We start from the raw sequence: 13,203 nt of genomic DNA, 5'->3' as shown, positions 1-13,203 counted from the left end.
ACACAATTCAAAATTGACGGCAGCTCAGCTGTCGAAGCAAGCAGCTTTTGTCAGCCAAGCAGCACAAATAAGTGTTGCATAACTTCTGGCAGGCATAGCGCACTGCTTTCCAACGCACACTGCTTGCCAAATTACACTGCTTGGCCGGTTGGTTTTAAACAAAATGCGGTAGGAGAAAAGGAAACTTTTTTGAAAAACTCATTTATTAGCGAATATTGTTGTCCAGGTAAATATCTTAGAAGCAGTCATCGATGGAGGGCAGATAGCCGTTACAGTAGTGCCAGGTGGACCAGGCGGACCAGCCCTGCTGGCTGAGCACCTTCTGGGCGCAACGGACGTCGTTGGTGATGTCATCGGTCAACAGGTCGTTGCAGCTCAAGGCGCACTCGTTGTAGGAGAAGCGACCGTTGGGAGGCTGGCACCAGTACAAGTCATTGATCTGGAAGATGCCGTAGTCGTTGGAGCCGTCCGAGTTCTCAGGGCCCACCACGCCGGTGCGGTAGTTGCTCTCGTGCTCGGCAATGCACGTCCACTTGTTCAGCTGGTCACGAGGAACGCCCAAGTCGGACATCTCGCGGGCCAGGGAGCAACGGTCCATGGTGCGACCGAGAGCGGGGGCGGCAAAAGCCAGAGCAACCAAAACAATGAAGCCTTCATGATTAAACCTCAGAAAACTGATGTCCCACTACCAAAACGCTTTCGCTTTTATAGGAAACATATAATCTCTAAGGCGCACTTATCTAGAGTACTTTGCGTATTTTAGAATAGGGAAATTGGTTTGAATTCAAAATGGTATTTCCTGTTTGTACGTGATAATACGAGTGCAGTGCAATGAAAAAAAAAACAAGAACCTATTTATCATATAATATTATTTAATATTGAAGTAATATTGATAGCTCGGTAAGGAAACTAAACAGCTGCTGGGCAAGCAGAATATAAGTAATTTAGGAACCTCTTTTAAGGAAAGGCTTCAGTCTTTTCCTATTTACAAAACTTACTTAACAACAAATTCAAAAGTCCTTTTCAATTATTCCCAGTTTCAAAGATAAGCCCCATCGATTATCTAGTTAAGATTGACATTAAAAAGCTGCCTGTCAATAACAAAAAAGATATGTGACAAAACTATGTATAATAATGCGCACTTCAGATAGCAACAACTGGGATAAGATAATTTCAGCCTATAAAAGGGAAAGCGTTTCAGCAGTTGGACATCAGTCTACTGAGGTTTAATCATGAAGGCTTTCATTGTTTTGGTTGCTTTGGCTTTTGCCGCCCCCGCTCTGGGTCGCACCATGGACCGTTGCTCCCTGGCCCGCGAGATGTCCGACTTGGGCGTTCCTCGTGACCAGCTGAACAAGTGGACGTGCATTGCCGAGCACGAGAGCTCCTACCGCACCGGCGTGGTTGGCCCCGAGAACTACAACGGCTCCAACGACTACGGCATCTTCCAGATCAACGACTACTACTGGTGCCAGCCTGCCAATGGTCGCTTCTCGTACAACGAGTGCGCCTTGAGCTGCAACGCCCTGTTGACCGACGACATCACCCACTCCGTCCGCTGCGCCCAGAAGGTGCTCAGCCAGCAGGGCTGGTCCGCCTGGTCCACCTGGCACTACTGTGACGGTGCTCTGCCCTCCATCGATGACTGCTTCTAAACTGGATATTGATTTTTCTTTTAAATAAAAACGTGAAAATTATGAAAAGCTAAAAATCGAGTTCTTCAAACTTCGCTTAAGTCGCATAATTGGCAGCTCTTATACTCGATCAAGCAGTGTCTTATACGCGCTAAGCGAAGTGGGAGAGCGCGTCTTAAACGAGTTAAGAAAGTGGAAGAGGGAGAGAGAGCGCGAAAGAGAGCCGAACTAACTGTCAACGCGTGTTGAAGCCAAGTTTACGGTTGCCCGGCCTCGGCTCTGGCACAGTCAGTGCGTGACTTTTCAGCGAAACAGACGTGCGAATCGCAGCGTGTCTTGACTTAATCGAGATAGACTCTGCTTTAGCTTGGCTAAAACGAACGATGGCTTTGCTAGCCGTGTTTAAGGTCTAACAAAGTGCAATCGTCAAATGCAGAGCAAAGAACTAGCAGCTTCAAGGCGAAGGTTCTACTGTTAACATATTTGACAACACCGGCCACTCTTAGAGTTTGGGGTAACACTGGCTGCTCCTGCTTCACAATTTCCATACCTTCACCTTAGCCACTGTTACGTGTCGCAGACGCGATTACGCGATAAAAACATATAGTTATTTATATACAGACATATATATAAAGTCGTGCGGTGCGTTCTCGAGAGAAACAAGTTTTTTTTTATTGGTTAGAAAAGTGGCCTCTCCTGCTCGCACCCGCTGCCTCTTCGGGGCAGCTAACAGCATCGCGAGCGCGCGCTGATTGCATTCTAACGGTAAAACGAGTACGACTCTGACTGGCCCGGCCCGGTGCTGGCCTCTGCAACTGGCCTATTGCAGCATCCACAACAACAACAACAACAACAACAATTGCAACCGTAACTTTGCGCGTTCGCTTTGTGCTAATCTTCTCAATTTATGTTTCTTGTTCTTCGATGACGCTGCAAAGTGCAAGAAAGCCAACTTTTACAAGCTCAAAATAAATATATGAAAAGTGTCTGCGCGCGTATGTGTGTGCGTGTGTGTGTGTGTAGACATTTTGAGAACATTCTGCATTGGCCCAATTCCAAATCGTGTCATTTCGCTCGCATATATGCTCCAAATTGGATTTCGTTTTGGCCTAGAAGTGTGAACGGATTAAAAGCAAACGAGGTAAGTCACATCACCGCCTCCCCCTCCCACGTCCTCCCCTACACTAGAACGGTCAACTCTCGCGCTGGTTTACAGTCTGACGACCCATACAGTTAGTTGCCCATGACATGCCATTGTTCTCTGCCTCCCCCCCACCAACTCTCATGTGGCTACGCCCACCAGCTAATCTACATCTTACTACATACACACACACACACACACACATACATATGTATGAGCACATATGCTAATAGGGCTGAACTTTCTTTCAGCCAAATATAAATACGACTACAAATACATTCAGGGCTTAGTCAAAGCCTCTTGAGCTGCGCTTATGTGTGGGCAGCATTGGCATTGAACTGCCAGTGCTGCCAGTTTTTTATTTTTTACTATTTATTTTTTTGGCTTGATAGAACCACTTGAAGACAACAAGTGCTCGTTAGGCTGGCAGTCGATGCTATAAAAATATTGTGACCACATAAATTGTTGTGTGTGCGTTGAAGTAAAAATCAAAACAAGAAAGAGGGAAATGCCCGACTTGAATATACCCTGTAAGCTATTCTGAATTGTTTGAACCACATTAAGTCCAATTATTAGTTAATAGATATCATCAAGAATAAATAATGGGCTATTCCTCCAAATAAGTACACTGATATACCCTGTAACCTGCTCTGAACGTTGTAGTATGCATTTATATAAACTTGTACATGTTTTTCTTAGTCTTAAAAATTAACTAAATCTGCATATAATAGGACTATATATTTGTAGTATACAGACGGACAAACAGAAAGACTTCGATTCGACTGCTATTAAGGACAAAGAGGCCTCCATCTAGCTGTAACATATACAATTGATCAACTGCAATATACCCTTCATCAAATGGATACAGGGTAGAAAAAAAAAGCAATTTCAGACAAATTACATTTAACCGTACTCGAAAGCGGCAAAAAGCGCCATGGAAAAGATGAAAAATTGAATTGGCGACGGCACGCTTCGATCCCCTCAAGCCCCCCCCCCCTCCCCTTCCGGTCCAATCTTCGAATGCCCCATGCCCCAATCTGCCCGACTCGAGCTGCAGCTGCTAACAATGCCACTTGCCGCCGAGAGAAGTGTAAGACAAACAATAAAAGAAACATCAGTGGGCAGCACAGACACACACATAAGAAATACAGGTAGACCATATGCCTGTATATAGTTGGACGAAAAGTGTTCCGGTCTGATTTAACAATTGTTAATAATAAATAGCTTATGCATTGGACACGCTCCAACTGGACAGTTGGGCGTCACACGCAACCGACTGGCCAACATACGAGCTACTCAAACACTTTCGGCTAAGCCCCCCCAAAAAAAAAAGCGAGATATATACATATGAATTCGTTAAACAGAAATTTTCTTTTCACGGCATTTTGCGGTTAGGCACAAATTCTTTGTTTGGCATGTTTTGAAGACGAGTTAGGGCATTTGCTGCAGTCGGTTTCGAAACTCAACAATAGACAGCTGTTGGACACCTGACAAATGAGGCAATTGTTGATTGAGTAACCGCAATTCGCTTAAAGCCGCTCTTTGTGCAGCTTAGGCAATGGGCTATACCCTTGTATACCCTGTACTCTGCATGGAAATGGGCGCAGTTGCCATTATGCATGTTTTATCGTATTCGGTCAGCACAAAAGGTAGCTTACATTTGACAGCAGCCACGTCGATAAATATCGATTCCAGCTCTGAATTTTCATTTAAGCTTGACTTCTATAGTCAGAATGTTCATCATTATTAAGGAAAAGATTGGACTTAGTTTGGTATGCAAATATCTTAATAAACTACAATATGAGACTAAAGAAAGGCCTAGCAAGCATGCCATTTAGATGCCATTTACACTAGTTACAGGGTATCTCAGCGTTGCACACCCTAATAAGTGCCGCCTTACTTATTGCAAGACTAATTGAACCAATTGGAATTGGCCCAAAGCATTTGGTATAAAGTGTTTAGAGCGGCAGCCATTGCCATCCAAGTTAGCTAAAAGGCCAGCTGTCCACACAAATAATCAAGCAAGCTCTCAATTTGCATTAACTACTCCAAGTTGGGTTAGTTTGGGACGTGTGCACATCTTGAGGGCTATCGAACGCGAGCAGACATCTCCATAGCCATATCAGTCGCAGGCACTTAAGATAGACAAACATTCAAACAACTTCTACAATTCGATAGGTTTGCGCTGCACTTGGCTTTCCACCAGGGGATTGCCCCTAGACCATGAATACACAGAACGAAAAAGAACTCTTTTCTTTAGAAGCAAAATAAACTCCATTCTAAGAACTAAAACTAGATAAGAAACTACAACAAGCATTGGGGGAAGAACCCTGCTCTAGATATTAATATGACTTGGGTTAAGTCAAATATTGTTTAGTTCTTAAAATATCTTGTTGTGCTTGAAGAATGTTCAATTAAGTTAGAAACCATCTTGATTTACAAGCTAATTGTAAATGTTATAAAAATAATATTAGAGCAAAATATTATTATATATATATTAGGAATCAAACATTAGACCAAATATATTCCCTGCCTGTCCGATCTGAACATAGTCTGGACTCGTTGCGTTGCATCGTAGCCAACTTCTGAGTTGTTGATTTTCTGATGCGACATTGATTTGTTTGTAAAATCGATTGTGACGGACAGTAAAATTGTGTGTTGGTTTTGCCACTTTCTCCCAATTTCCGAATCTGCCAATGTTTGACCAGGGGCGGCCAATGTGATTATAAATTCCAAAACAGCTTATAATTGCGCACATATCGTGCAGCAGCCCTGGGCGACTGTCAATCAACTCTCGATAGCAGCGATTTATCTAATGAATACGACATTGTTATATCTAACGATTTTCAGAGTTACCCTCGACATTTACGACATCTATTCAACTCATGCGGAACTCAGCTGACACATGTTTTGATATATTTGCACTATTTGTTTAACATTTTTATCTGTGAATTAAACTCGATGTCGTTTCACAGCCAAAAAAATAAATAAATAAATAAATAAAAATAAACAAAACTCAACACCTGTTCGACTGGTTTTTGGACTTAATGCTTCAAGCGATCATAATTAATTTTTTTTTGGGGTTGGCCCATAAATTGGCGTTGACCCGCTGTCATTTGCGGTTGGCCACCTTCCGAAAGCCTCAAGTTTACTTTCTATGCGAAAGAGATGGCGAGAAAATTTGCCAGCTATTTGGCTTTAATGGTCGAACAAATTGCTTTTTAATTAAGCCACATTTTCTATGTTTATAAACCTATAAATATTCTGTTTAAAACTTATTAAAAACTCATTATTGGTTTATAAATTGGTTCTCATCCCAGGAAAATCTACAAACTAGTCCTGCAGTCCTCTATAGCTGAGCCAGGCCAGGGTATGGATGAGGTATTATCTAAGAAGCTCCATCTTAGCCTAAATCTAACTTTTTTAATCCGAAACTTAAAGTCGAGTTCCACAAGTTTAACTAGAATCAACTTCCTTAAACCTTGTAACTGAGTAAAAGTATATATGATCTTTTTTTTTATAAATAAAGCATCCTGAAAAGGTTGCTTGATTTTTTTGTATATTGTTATTGTCCTACACAATATACCTTCTTAGTACTCAGTTTCTACAGAGCATGGAGGGAGTTCAGGAACATTATCAAATTTTATTGCACATTTACTTTAATTGGCCAAAACATAAATCCAATTGTGATCAGCTTAGAAGCAATCGTTGATGGAGGGCAGAGCACCGTTACAGTAGTGCCAGGTGGACCAGGCGGACCAGCCCTGCTGGCTGAGCACCTTCTGGGCGCAGCGGACGGAGTGGGTGATGTCGTCGGTCAACAGGGCGTTGCAGCTCAAGGCGCACTCGTTGTACGAGAAGCGACCATTGGCGGGCTGGCACCAGTAATAGTTGTTGATCTGGAAGATGCCATAGTCGTTCGATCCATTCGAGTTCTCAGGACCGACCACGCCGGTGCGGTAGGAGCTTTCGTGCTCGGCAATGCACGTCCACTTGTTCAGCTGGTCACGAGGAACGCCCAGGGCGGACATCTCGCGGGCCAGGGAGCAACGGTCCATGGTGCGACCCAGAGCGGGGGCGGCAAAAGCCAGAGCAACCAAAACAATGAAAGCCTTCATGCTGACAATTCTTCTATTCAGGAACTGATGTCGAAGGCTTGCAATTCGTGCCCTTTTATAGGGCCATATTATCGCCAAGGTAACCCAATCTTAAGTGCATTTGACTAAATTACAAATATTTGATAGCTAAAGGCCTTGCCTGTCCTATCTTATCTGATACGTTTACATTCGAGAAGTCTCGAGATGTAATACAACGTTTATAGAGTACCCCAGCTGTATTATTTAATTTCCCCTATTTGCCAGCCAAAATTGACTTCTGCATGATATTTGTTGCATTTGTGGTTGGAGTTCTGCCCCTTGACTACTCGAGTCGCCGGTTCGACTCGTTTTTGTCGCGCTCTGATATCATAACGAATAGACCTGAGTCTGTTTATAATTCGACTGACCCGCTGTCATTTGCTGTGCTTCATTCGAGTTTACTTTCTATCAGAGAAAATGTGCAAAAAGGTTCAGTTTTTTATGGGCACGCAACAAATTGTTTGTTTTGTTTAGCAAAAGTTTCTAAATTTTATGGTTTTATTTATGGACGGCACACATTGAATTAGATTAGCGCTCATTTCAACTTAATAAGCGTTAATACAAACAAAAAGTAGAAACTCTTGCGAAACTCATTTGAGGCTATTGACAAACATTCTCTACATTCAACATTCTCCACATTTTTGCGCATGAAAGTGACAGTTTTCTTTGAATTCGCGTTGGTCACCCTAAAAATCCAAATTAATAGTTGTTGAATGGTAAACCGCTTTGGTCACCCTTGTTCTTAAGCAGCCGTGCTAATACAGATTTAAGTGTTGGGCAACACTTTTGCATTGATTAAAAAAGATTGTAGAAAGTCTTATTAAGAAAATATCATTCATATTTTAGTTAATTTCTATTGATTTTGAGGTTAAATGATTTTTCGATTCGAATCAAAATTTTTCATTTATATTTTAATATGAGCCAAGCATTTAGTGGTTCAGTAGCCCAAAAAAATTCTCAGCCGAAACTCGAACGGAACTGAACTCCAAGGCATCAATAGCGTGGATCCCATTTATTGGATCTAACCAAATTGAAATCTAGCCCGATATTTCTTTATGAAAATATGTACGATATAACATAATTTCAGTAGAAAGGGCAACTGTAAATTACAAATATAATTATTTAATTAAAGTTTAAGGCAAAGACTGGGTTTCGGAATGTAGACGAACAGGTTGAAGAACCTAAACTAAAGACAGGCAGTTGATTTGAACTATAAGACGAACCCTTAAACAACTCTGATAAAATGCGAAAAAAGATTAAAACGGATCAATTAACATTCTTGACGTCTTGATATGCAGACTTTTAAGCAGTTGAGTATCATTTGGCCCCGTTAGAGCGAAATATTTGGAAACAGAACAAGCTCAAATTTGGGGCGAAAAGTTCTTGAACTGGGCATATAGTTTGGACTATCTGGTCTATTATCGTAACAGTAGTTTCTATTGCTATCATTTTGGACGTTTAATTGGACAATTAGCGGCGACTTTTATATAAATGACGCATAATTGGTCAGAGGTGATTGCGTATGCCCAAAGCCCGAAGCTCATGCATATGCGATGAGGTTTTTAGAAATTCTTGCCCGACTTAAGAACTGTTAGCTGACCCATACACGAAGTCAAGCTGTTGGCTGATAGTCGAAAGGTTTTACTTATACTTATTAGCTTATAAGACAAACAAGAGTAAAAGTGAATAGAGAAGAATTCACAAGTCAGCAACCGGTTAGAAAATCGATAATTCATGGATATCTAAGAGGGTCACGCTCCAAGCCACTTTTGTCAGTCATTTGGCCAAATGGTTATACAGTAGCCTTTTGTCATTTGTCTTTCGCTGTTAACCCAATGCCAAGAGGTTAACAACTTTCTTAGAAATGTGTAGAAATCTGTGGTCGCCTTAAGATCAACAAGTGCTGCCCCGGGACCCAAGGAATACCGCTAGCAATTGATGGAGTTGGTGGAAAGAAGATTTGTGTGTGGTTGCAGCGGGTGCCCCTCCCAACATAACTTATTACGCAGATACACTCATAGAAAACCAAGTTAATGCTAAAGTTAAGTTGTTACAGTTTAACCGTGAACCTAACTTAACTTAAGCTATTTGATGATAGCTATCTTTTAAATACTAATGCTCAGATTTTGTGTACTTAAATTAAGCGCAAATGTAGCTTAAGTATTTAAAAACTTTTTTTAAGTTTTATGAAGTTCAGCTTTAAGAACTTTAAGTCTTAGACTTGCCATAAATTAATGTACAACTAAATTCGTATTCAAATATGATAATCTACTCGTCAGATAATTTCGAGTTTGCCCCAAGTCGGGCACAAGCTGCTGGCTATATTTTCTTTCAGTGTACAATGCATGATGCTCCATGCCTGAGCTTGAATGGGGTTAATATAACAGCGCGTAGCGTCGGCGATGACGGGTTTTGCATAGTTGCGGTTGGGTCTTTAGACTGCGGCCTATCTCTTGTCAGCCTCCATGTCGAGAAAGCCATATGTGCATCTGAGTTGGCGTCGTTAATGTTCACGTTGATGATGTGTGTTAGCCTTCGGGCTCTGTGCCGAGTCACTGGCTTTAACGACTCAACTTGCGACCGTTATGAAATATAGCCATAAGTACACACGGTTGAGTTCTGTTCAAGAAAGAGTTGCAGGCCAAGTAGCTCTAAGGTCTGGCCAGTGTTGGCAAAGAAAGAAATTAAAAAAAAAAGCGCAAGAAGGAGCGAAACGAAGCTCGTTTGAGGCGACAAAATGGGCTTAAGCAAAAAGTTATGAGTTTTCGCTGTTTTCTTCATTTAGCTACAACAATTATTGCTGCTGCATATGTAAATCAAAATAATATATAGCTCAGCTTTATCAGAGCGAAGTTTTTGAGGAAGCTTTTCACAAACTCTCACAGCTCAATTATTTAGCTTAGAGTAAAAAAAAAGTCGACTTCAGTTTAAAAAAATATCAAAAATAAATATACAAATAAATAAATTGCACTTAAATCTTAAATAAAGCAGGTTAAAACGAACAAAAAATAAATACAAAATATATAAAAATAAGCTAAGATAAAACATAAATAAATAAATGGGGAAAAAAGCTAAAAACGTTTGAAAAAAACACAATTTACCCGCTGCCCGCTTTGTTAATCATTTTGTTCCGCAATTGCACTTTGAAAAAGTACAAAACAAATCCAAATTGAACGTAAAACAAGCACAATTGGCAGCACTGGTAACCGAAGACCAGTGCTGCCTTCTGCGCTTAGCTCTGAGATGTAAACAAGCATCGCTCGTAGCCTACTTTAAATATCAATAGCCAACGCTTAAGGCATGGTAATTGCAAAACGAAGACCACGAAAATTCAAAAAAAAAAAATAATAATAACAACAATAAAAAAATCAAGGTTAACCAGGTTAATGGTTAACATTTAAGTACTAGCATTTGGCCTAACACACATAACTCATTAACTGGGCTAATTTAAGCGCTTGTTCGAGTTTAAAACCCCGCTACTTGCTGTCCATATAAGGCACATACTATTTATCTACTTAGTAATAGGTTTTGACTAATTTAACAGACTTTTGCTCAATTGATTAGCCGCAATGTACTCTCGATAATGAAAGGCAAATCTGCAAATTGTCGCAAATCACGCGGCCACTTCAGATAGCGCTTAGCATAGATTATTTGTGCCTATAAAAACCCAGGCCTTTTAGCCTTTCTTCATCAGTTTCTGAATAGAAGAATTGTCAACATGAAAGCCTTCATTGTTTTGGTTGCTTTGGCTTTTGCCGCCCCCGCTCTGGGTCGCACCATGGACCGTTGCTCCCTGGCCCGCGAGATGTCCGACTTGGGCGTTCCTCGTGACCAGCTGAACAAGTGGACGTGCATTGCCGAGCACGAGAGCTCCTACCGCACCGGCGTGGTTGGCCCCGAGAACTACAACGGCTCCAACGACTACGGCATCTTCCAGATCAACGACTACTACTGGTGCCAGCCCGCCAATGGTCGCTTCTCGTACAACGAGTGCGCCTTGAGCTGCAACGCCCTGTTGACCGACGACATCACCCACTCCGTCCGCTGCGCCCAGAAGGTGCTCAGCCAGCAGGGCTGGTCCGCCTGGTCCACCTGGCACTACTGTGACGGTGCTCTGCCCTCCATCGATGACTGCTTCTAAGCTTTTTTGTTGATGAAAAATAAACTCGAAACCTAATGAATTGAATTGACAGTCTTTCCTTAATCTAACTCGCCTTCAGACTTATTCCTTTTCCATGAGGTTTTTCGCTCTTTGCTCCTTTGGATGGAAGAGCCAGAACAAAAGCGACTTATGTTAGAGCCTTTGCCCAAAAGGAACAGAACATGATGTTCTTATACAGTTTTCATATATTTCATTTATTTCGATTCTCTATCAGATGTCGCAGCAGTTGGTTTGATTCTGAGAAAAGATCCACTGAAAAATTGGGAAAATCCAATGATGGCATCTCGCTATATTTACTGTGTGTGTGTATTTAATCTTCGACAAATGTGCTTTCTTCTGGCTTTGCTTAATAAATGACATTCTTAAAGTGAAGTTTTGGTCTTGGGCTGTTTCCATTCTCGATTGTCGACCGTCGACTGTCGGTTGCCGTTCTGCCACAGTCGTAATTGGCTGTCTCTTAACATGTTCGTGTGCTTTCTAAAGCCATAGAGGAGATTGAAGAAAGACCAATAACAAATAACGCATAACGAAAGCAAGAATCAATCTGCGGAGCACAGAGATCGAGAGAGAGGAACTTGTCTAGACTTCCCTACCGTTCACTCACACAATAGGCCGTTGACTTGGAGCGGTCAGTGAATTCTTAATGGGAAGAGGAAAAACAGTCGGTGGGCAATATAATTTATACAGGTAGCCGGCAGTAAATGGGCAACTTAGAACCGGGCTAAGGAAGTGGCAATGCATTAACAGAGAGTCACACTGAAAGCCCGTCTGGCGAACAGGCTTGAAACAAAGCAGGAAATCAAAGACTGGAAAATTATACCGTCCCGGCGGGGAGGGTAGGCGGTGTAAATGTCAGCAGACCTTTTCCTTCCACCAAGTGCAAAGTTGTACTTGCTCTCGAGCCTTTCCTATAATTTGTGCACATTAGCACAACTGGGCCCCCGAGCATATGTAATTGGCCCTGGGGCCGGAGTTCGGCGCCCCTTGCGGCGACATGGGCGGCGGGTCAACTAAGTACGTACCCCCACTCAAAATACAATTGCTGCGGTTACCTGTTACCTGCTTAAAGTCAGTCTACCGTAAAGTTATGGCGGTCTCTACACAGATAACAAACAACCCGGCCTGATACCAGCTAGACGCATTGGCATCGGTTGAAGGGCTCAGATGATCTTCATACTAACTTGATTCGTATGCACGTCAGGCATTGTGGCTGATTTAATTGGTTTGGCCAAAGAAAGAGTGAATGTAAAGGTGTGAAAGAACTTTACTTAAGCTAAGCTGAGGAAAATAAGAAAGCTGCCAGAGAAACCTGTACAAGAAATCAGATGCATGTAGAAGAAGGAAGGATGTGAATTAAAGTTGAGCTCCACTAAAACTTCCTTCTTTTTATAAAAAATTATGTGAAACTAAAGTTATACTTTAATATAAAAACATCCTTATTTATCTAGATCTTAAGCAGCTTGGTCTTAGGCCAATTTATATTAGTTACTGGAATACCCTTATTATAAAAGTTGCCAGCTAGATTATACCCTGTAAAAGGCTGTTAGAGACATTGTCTTCTCTCCGCAGCTCAACTCAAGCTGATCTGAGCTAGAAACAAAGGAAGTTATATATTTCCAGAGAGATAAAAACTTATTTGAATCAAGTATTTTGCACTTAGCTTAAACAAAGCCAACCTTAAACAACTTCTAAGACCGCAAAGCTACAATAAAAGTCCTAAATTCTTGATTTTTTCAGTGTAAACAAAGAAAAGTCCATTTTAAATAATAATTGTGCTCTGATATGTGGCATATGAATGTATATAAACAAAAATGGGTTAAGCAATTTCAACATTGTCTGAGGTACAATATATATTGATTTTGAAGGGACCTTCCGTGTGCTCTGAATTCTGATCAAGATTATATATAATTCATAAGAGTCGAAGAAGAAGCCATTCTTTTGTCCAATACACATACATATATACAAAATACCAAATTATTGTATGCAAATTCGTTCAAAGTAATTGAAGCATTTGAACATCTTATAGACCACAAAACTTTCTATGCAGTTAGTGTTTTTTTTTTCTGTATTATTATCTACAGATCTCAGTTTAGCCACTTAGTTGGCTGTTGCTCAAGAGCTTTGAAGTGT

At 41.3% G+C, this 13,203-nt stretch overlaps 5 protein-coding genes across 8 annotated transcripts in view; 3 read left to right on the top strand and 2 right to left on the bottom strand.

Moving 5' to 3' along the window:
• mwh (multiple wing hairs) overlaps positions 1–13,203 on the top strand; it is a 34,296-nt gene that overhangs the window by 9,363 nt on the left and 11,730 nt on the right. The window contains exon 1 of one of the 4 annotated variants that reach the window (XM_032435429.2): positions 1,912–2,775. The exons of the other annotated variants lie outside the window; for them this stretch is intronic. The gene's annotated coding sequence lies outside the window, so the exon portion shown is untranslated. Of the gene's footprint in view, positions 1–1,911; positions 2,776–13,203 lie in introns of those variants that run through there. 4 annotated transcript variants of the gene reach the window in all.
• LOC6622553 (lysozyme A/C) lies at positions 177–679 on the bottom strand. Its single transcript, XM_002046398.4, has one exon. It carries the CDS (start codon positions 596–598, stop codon positions 236–238), a length of 363 nt encoding a protein of 120 aa, XP_002046434.3. The 5' UTR covers positions 599–679; the 3' UTR covers positions 177–235.
• LOC6622078 (lysozyme A/C) lies at positions 1,218–1,711 on the top strand. Its single transcript, XM_002046397.3, has one exon. The coding sequence runs from the start codon at positions 1,233–1,235 to the stop codon at positions 1,653–1,655; it is 423 nt and encodes a 140-aa protein (XP_002046433.1). The 5' UTR covers positions 1,218–1,232; the 3' UTR covers positions 1,656–1,711.
• LOC116650757 (lysozyme A/C) lies at positions 6,399–6,917 on the bottom strand. The gene has a single exon (XM_032435431.2). The coding sequence runs from the start codon at positions 6,891–6,893 to the stop codon at positions 6,471–6,473; it is 423 nt and encodes a 140-aa protein (XP_032291322.1). The 5' UTR covers positions 6,894–6,917; the 3' UTR covers positions 6,399–6,470.
• LOC6622546 (lysozyme A/C) lies at positions 10,615–11,097 on the top strand. The gene has a single exon (XM_002046395.3). It carries the CDS (start codon positions 10,630–10,632, stop codon positions 11,050–11,052), a length of 423 nt encoding a protein of 140 aa, XP_002046431.1. The 5' UTR covers positions 10,615–10,629; the 3' UTR covers positions 11,053–11,097.

This window comes from Drosophila virilis, chromosome 3 (assembly GCF_030788295.1).
Source record: "Drosophila virilis strain 15010-1051.87 chromosome 3, Dvir_AGI_RSII-ME, whole genome shotgun sequence".
NCBI lineage: Eukaryota > Metazoa > Arthropoda > Insecta > Diptera > Drosophilidae > Drosophila > Drosophila virilis.
The sequence above is the reverse complement of the archived record's forward strand: the minus strand, read 5'-3'. Positions and strand labels throughout refer to the sequence as shown.